A 21,629-nucleotide genomic window follows, 5' to 3' on the forward strand; every position below is an offset into this window, starting at 1 on the left:
AAATTTGATCAGAATTGGTACATACCAAAGATCAACAATAAGTGTTATCTCTATCTGTTCAGTGCAGGAAAATTATACGTTGATGTTATGACAATTTCTGCACAGTACAACCAAAAAAACCAAGAAATTTTAAACCAGAAAATTAAGAATGACAAAAGTAACTAAGGTCTGAAACTTTAGGTACTGAAGGTCAACTTTAGCAACATGCATAGCAGAGAATCTTTCAACCATGGATGTACAAAAATAGACATCCTTGGTTTCAGCAGATCTGTTCATACGTCACAGTTCATAAACAATGACAGGAAATGACCAATTAGCTGTTTCAGTTACTGCTACCACTCCCAAACATAATAGGTACCCTGCATACAAATAGGTTAAAGGTCAAAATCCTCTTATTCAGATTTGTGGGCTGATTCAGTTCACTGCCACAACTCCTGCACACTTGCAGTATTTCCCTTTTTCTTACCTCATTTGAACAAATTCACATCTCAACCCCTACATATACCTGTACACCAAATACTGAGACGGTAGCTTTGGCGGTATGGGAGCCTTTGTGTGTGACGGACATCATCCGCACATACATACCCACAAATATACAGACATACAGACGCCACTCAGACTCATCATGTAAGCTCTTTTTGGTATTTATATATAAAACCAAATATGAGCTAAAAATGTAATACTGCCAAACTGTGTAACACATGTAGGAATACTTTAAAAGAATCAGAACAGAATACTTTGTTATTAAAGCAACCATCAGTAGCAATGCACATATTTACACAAGGGTTTATTTCATAAAATATTGGTAAGATTGAAATATACTCATACATCAATTAAACTTTTTTTACACAAAATATTAAGTTCATGTTATCTTTGTGAAATGCACTTCATTAAAATATTACAAAATACAATAGAGTTTTTGTGAGTAATTTTTTTGGACAGATTTGATGATGGAAAATCTGACCAGTGTACATTGTAAAACATTCCAAGTATAAATTTACCCGTATCTGCATTAGAGTACGTGTTGAAGTTGTCACTTCACTGAACAGGGTACTCCTGTTTTGTTTTAAATTTCTGATACAAAAAATGTACATTTTCATCTATGGTAAGGATAGAAATCACTCTCATGGGTTTCTAGTCTATGTGTCAATTACCATTACATATGGTTTTTGCTACACATAGTGCTCATGCAGTGCATGGTACTGGTGTACAAGTGGACTTGGAGATGTGGACTTGGAGCCTACAGGTGACAAATGCTTAAATCCCCAATAAATCTATCTGAAAATACCCCAAGTTTTCAAAGAGCTTTCATTAAGTAAGATCCTTAGAGACTGAAGATGTGTATAACGTTGTTATGAGTGTTGAAAATGGCATGTAAATTCAAACATTTTACCATCATTTTAGATTTCCCGCCATTTTCAAAAACTAATCACATGATAGAGAAAATAAAGATTATAACAACAAAATGTTGGCCATTGTGTGTTGTGCATTCAAGAAAATGGCATCATGCTTGTTTCTGGTATGATCAGGATAGGTGTGCACGAAATACTGTTTTTTGTAGTTTTCCATGGGGGCGCCATTTTATGAGTGCGGCACCCATTTATTATTCAGCCTGCCAAAATGTGTACGCATGGCCCAAATCAGCGAGCAGTAATACTTCTATACACGTCCTTCAGTTAGCACATTCACATGAACCAACTTTGGTTTAAAAATAAAATCATGAAAATAATGCATAAAATTAGCAGCTATTGGGGCTTTAACGTACACTGAATTCATGAAATCAACCTCACAGCAAAGCTTACAGCTACATGTAATCTAGTGGAACAGAAAATAATAGAGTATCTACCTCATGCATCATCTGAAGGTCTTTACCTATGTTAATTGATTCAACACAATGACATTTACAGTTCACAGGCATAACTTTCAAGCTATCAGTTCACACTGGCAGAGTATCAAGGTTGTTAGCAACACTGCTATTGTTCACAAGGTCACTGATAAGCAACAATGTGCCTGTCATCTAAAGGTAAGAATGTGTTTATCTATTGAAAAGATCAGGACAACTTAAACAGTGGAATGGCCAAACAGCACTGTCAGGTTACATATTTGTATACTTCATGACCTAATCGGCAGTGATCATTGTTCATTACGTTGATCATAATACTTTCAATGAAGTTGCATGTTACTTTAAGAAGGCAGAGTAGCAGGTCGTTTTGTTTTAAATTAAGGTGGAGCTGCATGTTGACAACACAGTTTTTTTCAAAGCAATATTTATCATCAAAGATGACAAGGAAACCCCTTCATACCATATATTTTCAAAAAGCAGAGACTCTAAAGTTAAGTATGGTAGCAGTAGTTTACTCAAAGGATGAAGTGGGTGTATATTTGGGGTAAAAACCCTCAATTTTGGTATTAATGATAAAAATTAATTTAAGTCAAAAACTAGACAGTATTTTCTGAAATGTAATATTTCACTTGAAAGGAGAGTATATGTAGAAAAAAGCAACTATTTTATTTAGCATTATCCATCCTCATTTTAAAATTGTAGGGGTTTAAAGACTGACACTCTAATAATTGATTAAAATCATGATCAGCAAAATTGAAATGCCTCTTATTCAAAATGTCTCTTATTAAAAATGTAAGAGCTTTATTGCCAAACAAACCATTGATAGTCGTTTTGTTATATAGCATTTAAAAAACATAATGTGAAATTTCAGAAAATTTGACCCAGCCGGAGTGGAGTTAAATTCTTTGGAAATTTTGTAATTGGGAGGAAAAAGAAGCCAAGAAATCGGGTGATTTGCATACATTTGCATAAATTAACACTCCTTTATCATGCAACTTTCAACTGCTTTACAAGCTACATGTACAAGGTAAACCCAACCTTAAAAAGACATTTGCTGTAATTTTTAGCATTTGTTCAATGTTCAGCGCTGCGTATCAGCATTTGTTTGTTATTGTATCACTACATAGAACACCCAATGCTGTATTTAGCAAACTACCAGTGTGAACATAAATGACCATTGTTATTGTTGATAAATGAATTCTAGTCTGGACTTGATCCGAGATCTCTTTTCAACAAAAACAACTCTGACTGTTCACTGTATGGTTTGTGTTGACATGCTAAATACTGGAAACTCAAAAAACAAACCACTGTGAATATTACCGACTTTGGCAGATAAAGGAGTTTAACTAAACATGTTGAGTTTATCTGTCAGCCAGGTAGCGTCTATGGTTGTCTTTTGTAGAGATCAAAAATTCTGGGCAAATATTGAATTGATGTTTTTTTTCCTTGGCCCCCCTGAAAGATTGTGGTATTTTTGTCTGGCCCCCCCCCCTAAATTTTCTTGGGAAAAATTGGTGCCCCCCCTGAAAATCTTCCCCCCCCCTGCCCCCGGAAGTAAATTCTGAACTGTCCCTAATGCGAGAACTCAGGGATTGAAAAGTGCGGCTTTAAGGTAGTACGCTACCATTCTATATAGGAGAGCGCCCTCTTTTGTCCAGAAGATGTACACGTTCCTTTTAGACTACCTAACCTGGTGAGTGTGAATAACAGGACAAAATGGCAAAAAATCATGCTATTGACCTTATAATATTTCTTTCAGAAGTTTTTAAGAATCAAAAGAATCGAAATTATGTTTTTGCACTGAAAAATCGACAGTTATTTTTATTTGAAAGATCAGTAGAGAATAATTAACAATTGTAGCTCTGACATAATATCAGTAGGCTAGAGGGTCAAATCTCAGGTCTAACAAAATTCACCTTTTTTCGTCACGTTTTGCTATTTAGTAAGAAAATTTGCGTAGTGACCCCAACTTTTTTGCTTCTAAATCAAAGAACACCTTCTGTGTGATAGATATTGCTTTACTTTTTAACATTTGAAAATTATTTTGTGCATTTATATGAAGTTGATATTTTTAAAGAAGACTACTTTTACAGTTAAATGATAAATTAGGTCTAATATTTAATTTTTAAGACAAGACATCACAAATTTTAGTTGATTGTCCTAATTCAGCTGTCCTGGCGATGCAAAAATGTGGTATGCACACTGGGATCTGTTAATTGTTTGCGTTAAAATAAAGATTCTGCTGGTGAGAGCAAATTTCGCAAAATGGGAGATTTAGTGGTGTTCTGTCAATTTTGGCATGTGTTTTTTTCAAAAATTTTGCATGGGTGCCCCATATTTTTTCATAACTTTGCAATGTACACATAAGGATTATTGCAGAAAAGTCAACTTCAAGAATGTCCAGAAATTTTTTGGAATGGTAGCGTACCTCCTTAATAGTAAAAAGAATTCAGGTTGACCTATTTACGCCCGGATCTTTTTTTCACCCCGTTCTCCAAGCACAGATCGTAAAGAGAATCTATTTTGTGGCGACACGTTCTCTTCTAATTCAGGAACACGGTGGTATAGAAATATGTTGATAAAAATTCATAATTTTGATAAAAAATGCGATTTTTCAAAATCTCTCGCAAAATCTCGTGTACTCTCGCTTACCCTAACAATTGACAGTGCCCCCGCGCGAGAAATTATAATAAAGGCAAATATAGACAAACACAATCGCATTTAATGAGGTACATTTTGGTATGTTTCTTGCGGATTATTCTGACATTCATCTCCGTGTTTGCGATTAGGCCTAATAATTATAATATCCCGTCTCCGGTGGGGGGGGCCGGGCTCGCGACCGACTTTTTTGTTTGTAAGTGCGCCCGACCGCTATACGTGACCCCCGTCGCTTACCCTATGTTCTTAAGGGAACAATTTCAGCACAAACGAAAACCGCTAATTTCAAGTATCTTTACGCGTATAATGTCCCGAAACATGTTAATTTACTCCAGCCATACCTTGGTTTACTCGTCCCGTCTTTAAAATTGTGAATGGGTTTGATTTAATGTGAATTAGCGGCATCAAACGAACACTCCGGACAAGCCGCGGAGTCGCACCCCCGACGATGTTTCGCCTGTGCAGATGAACGTGTGACCGAAACGGTATACGCTCGTAAAAGAGGCGTATATTTAGATCAATAGATAGGAATATGTTAGGAGCCATGAACTTTTAAAAATTATAACCTTTAAAAAACATGAACTATTCAAAACTTCCAATTTTTAAACGATATTTCGATTTCGCGCGCGTCGCCCAGTCGGTCGCCCAGACGTACAATGAGGTCAACGAACTCATACGTATTTTGCAAGCCGATGAAAGGCGCGCCGTATCTCCCGGCCTGGGAAAACGTATATTTATGTGCATATCGCGCAAAGTGAAGAGTTTGTAAAAGGATGTTTGGATAATAATTACAGAAAGATAAAGTTTTACAATGAGTAGGGATGTAGTGTATTTCTTTTCAAGTATTGCTGTCAAATTGCCGTGATTAAACACATCCAGTCCGGCCGGGGCTGACACCGGGATGGAGCAAAGGGTCCTCGAACTCCGATGATGATGACGATTAGACATTGAAAAATGAATAAAAATAAAAATATATTTGGACTCAGTAAAGTTGTTGTTGTTGTTGTCGTTATTGTTGTTGTTGTTGTTGTAGTTGATAGTATTTGCAGAAAAGGACAAATTAGGCCTATGCGCTGCAAAATTCAATACAGCCTCACTGTACACATGGAGTAAGCTACCTCCATGCTATACACATGCGCTGCAAAATTCAATACAGCGATATTGATAATGATGATGATGATTAAATATTAAAGATGGAGAAAAATAAAAATATATTGGACTCTGTAAATTTGTTGTTGTTGTTGTTTTTATTATTATTGTTGTTGTTGTTGTTATTGTTGATAGTATTTGCAGAAAAGAACAAAGTATGCGCTGCGAAATTCAATACAGCCTTACTATACTATGCGCTGCAAAATTCAATACAGCCTAACTATATATGTGCGTTGCAGCCTGTACTATATGCGTTGCAAATTCAATACAGCCTAACTATGTGCGTTGCAGCCTAACTTTACATGTGCGTTGCAAATTCAATACAGCCCAACATTAGGCTGTATTGAATTTGCAACACACATGTATAGTTAGATCATACACCTGACTTTTATTACCGCCGCCTGTCATATGAGAGAGACAGTACTTTTAAAAAGTAGAATTACTTATTTGTAAAACAACCGTTCGGATGTTTTGGGATGTTTTTGCACTATGAAGCAATGTGGTAATGGCAGCGTCGTATTTTCCACACTCGTACAAACAAAGCCCGAAATTAATGTTAGGAAATATTGGGCCCAATGTTTTCTCCTTGTGCGACCAGAGTACGATCACCATGACAATAAATATTCGTATTTAACGGACACTTATATCAGTACGATCAGTTTACCTATAAACTTTAATCTTGGCCTATGACTTCATTTTTGTAAACTATTAAACATTATAACACCTTAGGCCTAAGCTTCACAACACGAGTCTGTAGCCAATACACCAAACATTCGGATTTTGATTGTAATTTAGCTTAAAAAAATCACTGTATGCCTCCTCAATATCTAACGCCCCGTGTACATCTCTACAGCAGCAGAGACCGTGTTCAAATCTGTAACATGGAGATTTTACGGATCTCAGTTACTACCATACTATAAAGGCCTCACTGAACATTCCAGTACTCTTGATTATACCGTATACATGGCGAATTATTAGAACAACAAACTTTTTGTTTAGTGAACTCATTTCAATGTTGACGAGTTTACCTTGCGTACGTATACGTGCCTGGCTGTCTCTGGGCCAGCAGGATGACACACCCCGTCCATATGCCCTCGCCACCTGCCATGCAGCTGCTCGGTTGTTGTTGATTTTTGCGTAGGTTTGTTGATCGAGCAGAAAAATCTCTGGCTCGCGCCTCCGGCCACCAAGAGTTGCCATCGAGTGGTCGAGATCAGCTCACCGTTCCAGCGGTCACTTCATGACCTCCACTTGACCCAGAATAGTACCTCAACAATTTTGAACATCGCTGGATAGGAAACTTAAATCAAACACTGAATAAAAACAACTCTCGACGCACAGTTCAAGTAGGATGGAGAAGTGAAACTCCGCTCGAAGAAGGACTTATCATTTCACGAACAGAAATACCCGAAACGAGGCATCACATCAAAATTTCACGCTGTCACTTGATGACAACGTAATGGCAAAAATAGCTCAACAAAAGTCCAGAAATTCGGACATTGGTCAGTTTAATTAATGAATCACTTCAGGGTATGCGCACTTCGGTCTTGTTACAACAGTACCAGGGGTTAAAACAAAGAAAACGATCACACAGTGTACCCCGCAATACGTAAATATTCCCTCCTCTGCATAAGGAGAGAATATCTTAGTTTGTTTTCGTGTAGACTGGTCTGAGCGAAAATGGCAGGGGCATTTGCGTATTGTATCGTGTCAAGTGTTATTGGAGTGTTGTTGTTCGGTGGAGGAATCGGACTCATACCGCTTTTTCACAAGATTGTCCACGATATGGTCGTTGAGGTAAGTTCTGCCAATGTGTGTCTCAGTCCTGCAACGACAAATCCCATAGGAAAGAACTGCGAACTACAGCGTGTGAAGTTTAAATTGTACTTATAATGGTGTACTTCGAAAAGTTGGTTTGTAAAAAGCGTATTTGCTTGAAAAATATGTTTGCAAGTATAAAATTCGTGCTTCAGATTCACGCATTTGATAGAAACGTACAGCTTCAAATTCATCAACACCCGGATTCCACCTGTGCACGGTGTAAGTTGCTATGAGCCAGGGGCCAGAACCTGCACCGTGACACCACAAACAAAGCAATTATTTCTCAAATCGGAATCTTGTACACTGAGTACATTATTAACTTCAGGATAACGATTGAGATCGTCTTTCAATGAATTTATGGATCATAAAATGACGAATACACGTGAGGAGAGAGTGGGAACGAACAGTTCGACAGAAAAGAATTTGGTGGCCGCCAAATGATGCATTCTGATGTGTACTCGTCCCACAAGTACTCTGGCCAATCATCAGCAAGGTTACAAGTTTTGTACTAAAGACACAGGTGTTTCATTTTGCATTATTTATGTCGTCGGTCTTCTTACGTCAAGGCGCGTTTACCTATAGTCTTCCCAAAAGTATTTTGAAACACGCTCGTCAAAACCCGACGACATTCTGTACATGACGCAATGAACACGTGACTGATCACAAGTGAATTTAAAGCCCCGTTAACTTTAACCGTTGATGTATTTTCAAGTACATTTGATGTGTACATTGTGAAATACAGTTTTTGTTCCAATACCTGCAGCATATCGCCAACTGTCAATTCGTCAATATAGTATGCATGTCTGCAATGACCAATTTCTATTGGTTATTGTTGACAAGTCCGGACTACAAATAATTTGTCAACAACAGCATCGCGTATAATTGCGTATAATGAATTGACGTACAGACTGAGAATTTGTTTTATAGAACGAATGTAATAAAAATGATATCTAGTGTTACAGCTTTTCTGTTTTCACTGGTACACACACCCGTGTAGATATCTCTGCAAGGCAAACAATGTTCTCTCGGGTATGTAGCTCTGTAAACACGTAGACGAACAGAAATGTACGTTGAAATGACGGGATGCCGTTTGGACGTTGTTTGGTGAGGGCTTGTTCAGAAATAATCTGTCACTCAAAAATGTATTTTTTCAAACATCCGGTGTCTGTTCATAACGAGTTTAATAAACTGTTATGGGATAATTTTAGTGTTTAACCTAATTTGGGATAATTGGGTTGTAAATTAATGCCGGTTTAATCTACAAATGTAAGCTTATATGTTTTTCTTTTTTAGTTTGTTTTTATGAGTCACTTGTAATATTGCAACAGTAAGCTATAGAATACCTAAACCTTTTAAGAAATTTGAAAAATAAGATCATCTAATTATCCAAAATTATTTCCAATCGTGATTGTAATAGAATAATTTGTATCAGCCGTTGGATGGCAGTCTTTCTTGCGTGGTAATAACGCAAACAAACGTTTCCCCCATACGTTCAGACTTAAAGGGCATGTACCCGAAAACGGAAACGTTGATGGTCGTGATTAAAATCTAACCCCGAAGTTTCGGTTTGTTGTGAACTAATACACGTGGGCTGAATCATAGTTGCACCAGTTACTTCCCTGAGAGTGGCAGAATTGACGAATAGATTTTCCATGGGAAACAAACACGACAGCAAATCATAAGAGAACAAACAATATTTGAACAGGGTAACGTATTCCCCCAAAGAAAAAATAATGATAAAACTAAAACCACTTTTGTTTCACATGTACAAAGCTTGCAAAGTTACAGAACGGGCCAAAAAAGAGTGGAATGTGAAGTAGAAGTAAACTTAGTCATAGAAACCGGTCATTCTCAAACCTTACTTTCTGGCGGATGAAATCTCTCCGCCAGTACAGCCTTAATCGTATTCGATCGGAGTTGGAATGGCACTTGTTTTTGTTTTGAACAGTTACATGACGTGGTGTTTGACCCATCTGCCTGCGTTGGACCTTGTGCCACCACAAATACAAACAATTGAGATCTTTATCTTACTCTATATTTGTTATCATGCGACAACGGTCGCAGAGAAACCACGCTCGAGATACCTGTCAGAGGCGAAACACAGTGCGCTTGTTTTGAAGAGGCGAAGTGCAATCATTAAGATTGTTTTTCTGTGTTATTATTATTATTATTATTATTATTATTATTATTATTATTAGAAAAATCAGTTTTTATTGTGCTGGATAGAATACATGTAACCATCGGTCGTCATCAATGGCCTCAGCATGCATGGATGTGCGACATAGATATTTCGATGACGTGTTCGTAATTTCTGTTCTTGCGCGTCGTGACCCGTATACCGAACGTTGTACCCACGGGTTTTGTTTATGAAAGTTTGCCACTCATCGAAAGCATGATTTGCCCGCAACAGAAGTCAAAGGATGATATCATTTGCAAAGGCAAATTATGCAAAAAAATGCAATATCTTGCAAATGCAGTACATTTGAATTGAAATCGAAAAGAAATATCCCAACAAACGCTCAGTAAATTTATTGATGGTTATATTTTATATATGTTCAGGTATTAACTGAAAATTAATGAAAAATTAATTTAAAATATTAGAAAAGGTGACAGTGAATATAAAGTTTTCTAAAAATAATCTCAATATTACGAACTGTAGTCGAATTATCATACGGACAACACATGGTACAGGTGATGATACAAACGTTCTTTTATAACTGTTGAACATCATAATCAGCGAATCAGATTTATCATCGCTTCGTCAAAATTACTGCCAAATATGTTTGACCTAGCTTTACAAGATGGCTACTAGCACAGGTGCTCGATATCGAGAAGTCGAGCACCAATATTATTTATCATAACACGCTACATGCTTATTCCCCTTCGTGATTCGCCAGAACACGTCACGTGACGAGAAAGTAGATGCTTACTTGTTCCTACTGGTTCGCAAAAAGTGACGTCAAAGAGCGTATTGTGGGCGTTGACAGGGACAAAATAGTAACTTGACAGTATGCGAACATTTTATCACAGTCAGAGAACCGTCTGTTATAATTTGTCACACAAGCAAGTGATAAAGACAGCGAATTTATCACTTTAATCTGCTTTTTCGTTCCCCCAGCAACTTGTGATCGATGAGTCATCGATGACTTACGACGACTGGGTGTCCCCGGGTGCAACGATATACATGCAGTTCTGGTTCTTTGATTTGGTAAACCCCGTGGAGGTCATGAGTGGCCACCTCCCGTATTTTGCAGAAAGGGGACCGTACACATATCGGTAAGTTGTAGATCAAAAGTCTATGTATATATGCACTAGTTATTACAAGCAATATTCATCTAGAAGTTATGATCAATAAATGTCATATATTAAACATTTATTGTACAAGCCTTACCTGTGTCGTGTGTGCGTCCATTACGCAACCCCAAAACCATGTTATTACTTTACCCTCGCCATCTCTGTATAGTAATTCAAAATAGCATTTCAAAGAAAATGGTTCATATATAAGTTGATTACCCTCCCTCAGACCCTTCATTAGTATGTTCTACTAATCATCCATGAAGGGGGGGGGGGCTTAACGCTCAGCCCTGACCAAGTAACTCTTCAGCAGCTCATAGGTATAGACGGACCTCATGAGCTGGTAAAGAGTTACATTGTCGGGGCGATAAGCCTCATGGTTGGTGATCCCCGGGATGGCGATGCCGTCCAAACCATATACCACAGTAAAACCTCGAGCTACATCACTGTAGCTACCTTCAACATCACACAAAATCGCAGAGGTTTCGGTGCAGTAATATTATGACAAGCTTTAACATCCCTCTTCCATGCAACCCATTATCACCACGACAGGCGCACATTTACTACAACTCTCATGTTTTGCTCGTATAGAGAACACAGAGAGAAGCAAAACATAACCTGGAACAATAACGGCACAGTGTCTTATAGAAATAAAATGACTTACATATTCGATCCTTCGATGTCAGTCGGCACTGAGGATGACGTGTTCACCACGATTAATATTCCATTGCTGGTAAGAGAATTGTTTATTCCGTGCACTTGAACTTCATGACTGGTTATCACCAGAAATTCATAAACTACACTTTCAGGCTAAGATAAATTTACAGGCAGTTGGGTTTACGAATTTCAGTATTTGTTGAAATGGTGTCACAGCATAACGATTTTTCATCTAATTTCCCCCTAAATGAATTCATGACAACATCCGATTCGTTATCTGGGATATTTTGTTTAACCTATTTCGCTAGATTCAAATGGATCGAGCACTCGTTTTCCGTCGTCAAGAGATTACTGTACACAGTAAAGGATGACATCTACTATTGGATCTGAAAAATGAGACTGTCTAGTAATTCATTTTTCCCTCTGTAAATTATAATAGTCCTTATTCTTATCTATTATGCAGACAATAACCACATTTCTTGAATATTCACCAAACATTGTGAAGTGGCTGGCCGACCTTTTAAGTCGAATAGTTGGAGAAGATCTATTCATTGAGCGATCGGTGAAGGAATTGCTGTGGGGTTATGAAGATCCAATCTTTAGTTTTATACACGCTATTACGGGAGACGCGTTTCTTCCAAGTGGGGACTTTGGACTATTCATGGATGTAAGTGGTATAATTTTACCCGATATGTGCATTGGAATGTGTGTTTATATGTCCCTGTCCAAACTATGTATGTATGTGTGTATGTGTGTATGTGTGTGTGTGTGTGTGTATGTATGTCTGTATGTCTGTATGTATGTATGTATGTATGTATGTATGTATGTATGTATGTATGTATGTATGTATGTATGTATGTATGTATGTATGTATGTATGTATGTATAATACAGTCTAGCTTCGCTATAGACATTTCAGTTTTTACTTGCAGTGAACGCACGGGATAACAAACTTTCTGAGTGCACAGTCCATTAAAAAATAACAAGTAAGATAAGAAAAGTTCCCGAAGCTGCCTTGTTGAATACCTAAGGCAAACACTGATAATATTCTGGTGTCAAACCAATAGGCCATCCAAACACGGGCATGTAAGAACCAGTGACATTTCCGTAAAAGGCGTAGGAGTTAAAATGAGAAGTAAAAGCTGTCTGAAGGTATTTTTGCGTGATTTGAGATGTGATCTTTATCAATCGCAAAAATGTTTCCGTTAACACTTCTCCAGGAAACAGATATGTCCAGTAGCTGTTATATTCAATGGGATGCGACACATAAAAAATACCAAAACACAAAGAACACAATTTTGCAAAATTACGCGTGGTTTTTAATATCGCGCAAAAAAAACTAGTGTCGGTGGTTCTCCTCTTGTCTGTGAATAGACTAGGTAGGGTTACCCGACAAACCCATAATTTTTCATTTGGCCTTAGTCTTTCTACTGCACCTGTAAAACAGCTTAACCTTGAAATAGCTTCCACTATTTTGCCACCATTGGGTAATCGGGTTGTTTGCAGTGTACTCGAATGGAAGTGAGGCAATGTAAAGTACTAGCATTTTTATAAAACGTTCTTTGCACATTGCTCGATCTGGAACATATCCAAGTTTTACCTTGCTCACAATGTTCTGACTGACGTGAGCGGTAAACAAGGGTACTCTGTGTTTAATTATGAGTAAAGCTACACGGACAAGACATATCGTTGTGTTGATCTTTTCGTAAGAAAACAAAGACAAAGTATCGGTTCTGAACGGAAGTATTTACTGAATACACGGGTCGGCCAAATTACCCAGTATGCTGTCGGGTATTGTTCACATTATAGTGTGTCTGCCCACAAAATATATATCTATCTATCTATCCATTCATATCAGTATATACAAGTCTATGCTGTCTTATCTATACACGTGTCGGTGTATACGTCTGTTTCTATTCGCATATTCCTTCTCTAAAAGTAAACGTCCGCAAGTCCCCCATGAAGTTATGCTTATTCTTATCATGTGTATTGGTATTATTGAACGTAAATAGCTTTAGGCCTACATCAACATCACTGGACTACTCTGACTGTATCCAACAATCTGTCTGATGTGACTGTGTCCAATATCTGCCCGATATGATTACAGAAAAATAATTCCGATGATGGTGTGTACACGGTTTACACCGGGGAACATGACATCGACAAACTTAACAGCATTGAAAACTGGAACGGTAGACCCAACCTGACGTGGTGGACAACTGATGAAGCTAACATGATCAATGGGACAGGTAAACATCAGTTGTGACTCAAACATCCCAGTGTTCGTTTAAGAGTGTATACATTTGTCCTACAGGTGTTGAGAGTGCGTTGGCAGTATTGCGGTGGGCTTGTCTACATTCTGTTGCAATCATGGATACATAGATATCACAAATTGCCAGAGAAAGGACAGACGGACATGGAATCGGTAGAATCATTGCGCATGTGCAATTTTTGACTGTGTTTCTCTGGGATCTGTGGGCGAAATGACAGAGAACGGAAAGCAGAACCTTGTACTTCTTATAATTCAAAATTTCGCCTTCGAAATTTTATACTTCTCAGTTCAGAACTGTCTTTCTAAACTTCAAGATCAATTGTATGTTGTCACTTTCCATCGGGAATAAATGCACCTAGCTACTAGGCCATTCCGCTATCATGGTGATAATAATATATTTTTGTAATGTATTCATTCATAGATGGGACAATGAACAGGCCATTCGCAGACCTATCGGAGAAGCAATATCTCTTTTCCTCTGACATTTGCAGGTATGTTAGGGAACCACTTTATAGTACTACGCATCCCATAGCTACTTTATGCAACTTGTAGACTTTTTTCCGACTTTTTGTTCCGATATTAAGTAGTTATATATTGTTTTCTGATTAGATCAATATTTGGTGAATACGAAAAGGACGTGCACTACGAAGGAATACGGTTGGTGCGCTTTACTGGTCCCAGTTACATCTTTGCCAACGGCACGGAATACCCGCCAAATGCTGGTTTCTGTACTCCCGACATCGATCACTGCTTACCCGGTGGTTTGTTGAATGTCAGTGTTTGTCAACAAGGTACATATGCGACTTTCATCTTTCCTTCTCTGTGTGCATAGGAACATGCATGTATGAGTTGCCATTTATATGTATGTATGGATGGTTGGATGGATGGAGGGAGGGAGGGAGGAAGGGGATGGGATGGGATGGGATGGGATGGGATGGATGGATGGATGGATGGATGGATTATATCACAAATCACATATATCATTTTCAGATTTAAATTGTATTAAATGATATAATAATTATGATATACATAACAGGAGTAAATATGTGTGTAACATAAAAATAGTGGGAATGAGAAAAAATTAACTGATGAAGGAAAGTTTCACGCAAAACTTTACAAAGGATATGCCGTAGAGGCTGTCGTTTCTCTGTCCTGTCGCTGGTGGCGTCCACTCAGGTCACACAAAGGCGTAATGTGATGTAGAGCAGAGTTAGCGAATTTGTTAATTCGTGGACTTACGGTAGTATTGCGCCTCGAAAGTGAAATATTTAAACTTTCGCTCAAACTGTCCTAAATGAAACTTTTAACCATTAACCATTCTCATACGAAATCAACAATAAAAATCGGGGGTCACCGTGCAAAGTTTGGAACTAGCGAAACAAATTACCGAACATTTTGCGATATTTGAAATTCAAAATGGCCACCATCCCTGTGTTAACTCTACTGGGGGGGGGATTAAACTAAATTAAATTTATTTTGGATTTTCGACGAACTGAGAAGGTAAATGTTTCTCTTTCTCCGTGTGCTTTAAAATGATCCCCCACATGTGGTTGATCAGAAATAAATTGTAAAAAATTGAGAGTCCGACTATCCATCCCAAAGGCGCGTTCAACCTTAATGCAGATTATAGCAGGAAGAAGTTAATAGACATGTTGTATTTCAATTGCCAAGCTCTACGACATTAAGGCAGTACGCACCTCAACACCAACGTGGCCGCCGTACTTGGGTTAACTCTATGGAGAAAAATGAAATGTTTGATTTTCACAAATCAAAGACGATGTAAACTTACTTCAAGAGCATGCAAATGAGCCCCCAAAAGCGGTAAACCAGAAAAGCATGTAAGATATTTAAAGACTGAATATCTGTCTCCGAACCGCATTCTACCTTAAAGTAAAATTCAAAGGATCGATAATATCACTCTTTTGTCTTTATTTTCTGTCACAGCTGTGACTTCATACTAATTTTAATGTGTGCACGAATAAAATATTGAGTGAAATATAAATTGTAGAAGAATGTACGTGCAGACTTTGGAGATGACAATAAATCGAAATTGTAAGATCTACATCTTCGTGCATTAAATCACTAAACACTCTGTCTGTTTCGTTCGTAGGCGCTCCTGTGGTGTTTTCTTTGCCACACTTCCTGTACGCAGATCCCAGGGTACTGCTGCCTACAATGTCACCCAACAAGGAGGAACACGAGACTTTCGTGGATGCAGATCCTGTAAATATGTATAGCCTTAACTTTCTTGTTTCCAAATGTATTTCCCGTGACCTTGTCAACATACATATGCACTGATTGATGACCTTAACGTTGGTTTCTTCATACTAGATTCAATAGCGGGTATTAATTGACATGTGGTGATATTGAGCAAGAATTTCAAGCGCACTCATCGACGTCTGCGCGATAGTTTGGTTTGTTCTGATATCATTGACCACTTTACAAATGAACTCGATTCTTTATTTACGTATTTGGTGCCCATACTTCTACTTTGAAGCATCCTATTGCATGTAAACTTCGTTTCTTGCCTCGTAAAGTACTGCTGAAATATACAACAGTGGCTTGAAACTGACAAGTTGAACCCTCTTCCTTCTCAGATCACAGGTATAACTATGAGAGTGGCAAAACGACTTCAAACAAATATCCATCTCAAACCATCAAAATATGCAAGGTGAGTCACATGTCTAATTGAGCTCTTTGTCATTTATAAATGATATACCTGGATCATTTGACTCCTGTTGATAGTTGTAGGCCGATGGAAAACTCCAGGGTTCCCATATACGGGCGTCCATAGTTTCAATAGAATATAAAACCACTGTGTAATACAACATGATACAACGGAAATTTCAGGGTTCAGCTCTCGGTAAAATTCCATCAATCACTTCATTTCAATTTTCTTGCCTGCAGTTGGTACATTAGAAAACACGCGTATACGTGGTAGATATATCGATTACACTTTTAACTTTTGCAGACAAACTTCAGGAGTTCAGGAGATGTTCTTCCCTGTCATGTGGCTAAACGAGGTAATTTAATTTTATCACGTGATGTAGTATCGAACTTTTTATTTATTTTTTTATAGAATGTCAGTATTGTTAATACTATGCTGATGGCCATATAACGGTAGTTTGTTGACAGTCACATATGTGTAAAATTTACTCTCCTTTATAACAAATGACAAGAACATTGCAAAGCTGAAGTTTCAAAAAAGTTCTTTCAAAAAAGTTCTTTCAAAATTACGCTTGACTTAGATTCTGAGGGCGATCATTTGTCACTGTTACAGTAATATACGCTTTGCAATATAAAGAAATTTAAAGTTTTAAATTCCTTGCAAAAATCATCATATTCGTACACTCATTCAAAAGTTAGTGATCAAACATTCACAATTTTTGTCATTGCAATATCTGTATACAAAAGCTGCTGTAATTACTAGGTCTTGATAGGGTTTGGTGACAGAGGTCGTACGGTGTGTGGTCCCGACTTAAAAGGAACGTGAGCCGTGCGACGGCGGTCAACACAGTCGTATCCACGTTGTAAAAAAGTTTCATCGCACACCTAACTGCAGACGCTATAAACCAATTAAATAATAGATTTCACATCATTGGAGAAAATCGGTACTACTGGCGAAATTTATTCTTTGTTTGTGTAAGGGCTAAATATGGTACGCTGGTTTCCCCTCCTTAACCCCCATGTGTTGTCTGTCTGTCTGTCTCTGTCTGTCTGTCTCTGCAGAGTTCTGAGTTGGGTGATGCAAGTGTACACGAATACAAAGAATCCGTCCAAACACCAATTCAGATAATGGACATAGCCCCTTACATTGTTGCAGGAATCGGTTTTATCATCCTTGTTGTAACTCTAATATTCGCCATCAGGCGTTACAGGAAGAAACGAGCGAGTCGGGTAAGATACCAGTACTTTGCAGATACGATTTTCTTGTTTTGCAAGTCGAAAAAAAATAATTCTGGTTTCTGGCTTGTCTATATTTCTGTCACATTAATTTTGGACGATCATCTGATCCGATCGAGGGATACGGTAGACTAGATTTTGATTGTCAAGTGAGGTGATAGTTTTTTTATTCGTGATCTGTGGGTTTTTTAACTCTAACCACATATTATCAAAATTTATAAATCCTTGATTTGGCTTGACTTGCACATAACAAACGCTAAATCCATGCTCGCGGATGATACCATAGGACCACACTTTCCGATCACGTCAACTTAATGAGATCCTAATTTGGTTTACCAGGATTTGAACGTATGTTGATTAAGTCCGTCAAATTTAAGTAAATCGACAAGATTCCAAGTTGGATTGTTTGAAACGAAAGTTAGGTTGTGAAGATTCGACGATAGGTGGAAAGAAAGGAAGATAGGTTGATAAAATCCCAAGTTATGTTGTGAGGATTCGAGGACGTGATCCTAAGTTAGGTGATGTGAATCCGAAGTTAGGTTGCCAAGAGTTGAAGTCGCTAAGATTGGAAATTAGTTAGCGGGAAGTGGAAGTTCCGAAAGCTAGGAAGCGTTCAGTTATTAATCACCGGGGGTAAACCGACAAATCCCTCTCGCACCTCCGTCAAAATTAGTTCCCCTTCCTACCCACTCAAAAAAAGGTATCACCCCTTTGAAGGTTGGTAAAAATTTCGTAACACGCATGTACAGCATTGTGAGAGAGAATTTTCATATTTTGATATTTCGATATTTTTGTTCTTGTGACAAAGCATAGACGTAGAAGTATGAGATCAGATGGTGATTTCATCACTGTTGACAATGATCATCCACGTCACGATCACCAAGAGGGTGGGGCGTCCATGTTGTGCATTTGACTCCGGCAATTCAAGTTGTATGGACACCATAGAAATACTCCCCCGAACCCAACAGAATTCTGCATAAAAGGCACAGAATATAACACCTTTGCCAGAGTTTACCTTTGTCTGGCATTACTGTATGGACCTGTCTTGGAATCCTCAAATCCGTTCACTTAAGATCAACTAATCTTTGGGTTCTGGCAACCCAACTTTGGATTCAAACAATCTAACTTTGGATTGCATCAACCTATCTTCAGATCTTCACAACAAATCTATGGATCCTCACAACTTACGACCTTGGAGGAGTCAGTGAGTTTCATTTTTTTGCATTATTTGCACACCTTGCTGCGGATCCGTAGCCCTACCACTCCCTTTGCTTGTTGCGTTGGGGGAGTGCCCCACTCCCCCAACACGACAAGCAAAGGGAGTGGTAGGGCTACGGATCCGCAGCAATTGCACACCATACTCCTACACTGGAAAATCATATCTGTTTTGTCTTTCAGTCATTAGAATCATCATCTGTACCAGAAAGCTGCACAGAAAGGACAAGTCTGTTACATGGAGAGAATTAAGAATGGGGAGATGGGGAACCAAGACCAAATAGATGGACTTCAACAACGAACACCTGCTGCACTCTGTGGTTTTGTCACATCACCAGGACACTTGAATTTCATGAAAACAAGTTGTACATGACAGATGCAATAGCTCATTTCAAGGCTTATCAGTCTAATTTTATATCACAAATATTCAAATCTTGCAAATCGGTTCATCACAGCAGGGCTTCAAAAAGAGTTTCTGATAGACTGACCATCCAATGAAAATTCAATGTAGCTGAAGTCACCTCCTTCATCCATCGTTTACCAGTGCACTGGGACAGACTGTCACCCTGGGGAAAAAGAGATTGTACCGATATTATGTGGACAAGTCAAAGTCAAAGAGATGTGTTGCTTCATAACCTTATAGAGAGCTGTTGACTCTTTTGTAAAGTGTGTACGAAAACAGAAAAAATGTAATACTGCCAAACTGTGTAACACATGTAGGAATACTTTAAAAGAATCAGAACAGAATACTTTGTTATTAAAGCAACCATCAGCAGCAATGCACATATTTACACAAGGGTTTATTTCATAAAATATTGGTAAGATTGAAAGATACTCATACATCAATTAAACTTTTTTTACACAAAATATTTAGTTCATGTTATCTTTGTGAAATGCACTTCATTAAAATATTACAAAATACAATAGAGTTTTTGTGATTAATTTTTTGGACAGATTTGATGATGGAAAATCTGACCAGTGTACATTGTAAAACATTCCAAGTATAAATTTACCCGTATCTGCATTAGAGTACGTGTTGAAGTTGTCACTTCACTGAACAGGGTACTCCTGTTTTGTTTTAAATTTCTGATACAAAAAATGTACATTTTCATCTATGGTAAGGATAGAAATCACTCTCATAAGCAACAATGTGCCTGTCATCTAAAGGTAAGAATATGTTTATCTATTGAACAGATCAGGACAACTTAAACAGTGGAATGGCCAAACAGCACTGTCAGGTTATTTGGTGATTCAATTTCAAACATTCTGTAGCAGTGACTGATGCAAGTTAGAGGTAGTGGAATCCATCCCAGGGATCGAGTTTGTTCTAGTCTGTGAGAGGTGAAGGTGTGTGAAGGTGTCATAGCCTTTTGTTTTCCATTGAAATTATAATCTAGTATTAAAGTAAACTTCCTGGCAAGACAACCTGACACCTGAACCATGCCTTTAACAAATACAACACAGTACTAGCTTGGTTGTGGCAGGCAGCATTGAGATGTTCAAAATATAACACTGTTACATTATCACTATAAATTTCAGGCTACTTTGACCCCCCAAGTACATGATAAAATATTCATCTAAACTGGCCATGACTTTTGACCACACTCATTTTACCAGCTGCTCCTGCGACGCACACATGAGCAAAATGCTCTCAAAACATAAACTGAAAGTTGACAATTCTAATAACGTAAAATTACAAATATGCATATACTGATCCATGTGTAGAGAAGTCACATGCAATCTTACTAGCCGACACATGTATGCAAATATTGCTGTCTATTCAAAAAGCTACAAATGATCCTATTGGCTGTCACTGAAATTATTATTAGAATTATTTGGGAGTAGCACACCTCATCTTTCACAACTGTGACATGCCACAAGATATTTTGAGGCAAAGTATTAAAAGTAACTGAAAGTTTTAATAAATGTAAAAGATGATAAAGACACAGAATAAGAAATTCCTGATTCTTCAAAGTTAATTTTTTTAAAATGAACTAAACAAATTCTTCAAGCTTCAGCTATTTTGAGCAAAAATAACAGTCATCACATTAATGGTGAACATGGCCTAGAGTCTTGATGGTGAACTTTAGTCTCTGCAAACCAGAGAATACACTGTCTAGCTGTGAACTCTTGAAATTTGAATTTTGACCAGACACTAATGAAATTTATCTGAGCAAGAACTCCACACAGGGATGTTTTGTGTTGCAGTTGATAGGGTAACGAAATTGTGCCACAATCAATTCATACAATACACATCACCAAAGTTCTACCGATACATTTTTTTTCACAACCAATCACTGAACTTGACGTATGGTTGATTTCCTGTAAGATACATTGCCTCATCTATTACTTCCACGGTATCACTGTTGGAGTTCTCCTCAGGGTAGAATGTGTTTCTGGGACAGATATACGGACTCATCAAATTTTCACAAGACTTTTCTGGTCTATTGCGTGATTGAGCTCATTTCAAAGCTGTTGCAATAAATAAAATTTACATGGTCATATTTTTGTGAAAATGAAAAATTGATTATTCCCTGACAGAGCTAGTGCAGGTTATAGTAGCCATTTCAAATTTCAAGTGTCAGTGAATATTACGGAATTTGTTTTTCTTGCACCAAAATTTGCTTGGCGACCCCTGATTTTCATTTTTACATTTTGAAAGTGAATGCTTGAAGGTTTCCTTGGGGAAAGTTTGAGTAAAAGTATAAGACTTTCAGTGTTGAGGCAGATATTACTTGAAGCAGAATCTCCTCAAGTTTCAAAACCTGGAGAATGAAGCTAAACAGAGCTTTAAGACCTGCATGCAGAGTGACAAAGT

The 21,629-nt window shown here is 37.8% G+C and overlaps 1 protein-coding gene across 1 annotated transcript; it reads left to right on the plus strand.

Annotated features, from left to right (window-relative positions):
- Positions 1 to 6,737: 6,737 nt before the first annotated feature.
- Positions 6,738 to 21,292, plus strand: LOC139130369 (lysosome membrane protein 2-like). The gene is made up of 12 exons (XM_070696168.1): positions 6,738 to 7,447; positions 10,590 to 10,747; positions 11,357 to 11,498; positions 11,886 to 12,089; positions 13,529 to 13,670; positions 14,115 to 14,184; positions 14,303 to 14,484; positions 15,804 to 15,916; positions 16,291 to 16,364; positions 16,665 to 16,716; positions 17,423 to 17,590; positions 18,995 to 21,292. Exons 1-12 carry the CDS (start codon positions 7,331 to 7,333, stop codon positions 19,061 to 19,063), a joined length of 1,491 nt encoding a protein of 496 aa, XP_070552269.1. The 5' UTR covers positions 6,738 to 7,330; the 3' UTR covers positions 19,064 to 21,292.
- Positions 21,293 to 21,629: the final 337 nt, after the last annotated feature.

The sequence above is a fragment of the Ptychodera flava genome, chromosome 4 (assembly GCF_041260155.1).
Source record: "Ptychodera flava strain L36383 chromosome 4, AS_Pfla_20210202, whole genome shotgun sequence".
Lineage (NCBI taxonomy): Eukaryota > Metazoa > Hemichordata > Enteropneusta > Ptychoderidae > Ptychodera > Ptychodera flava.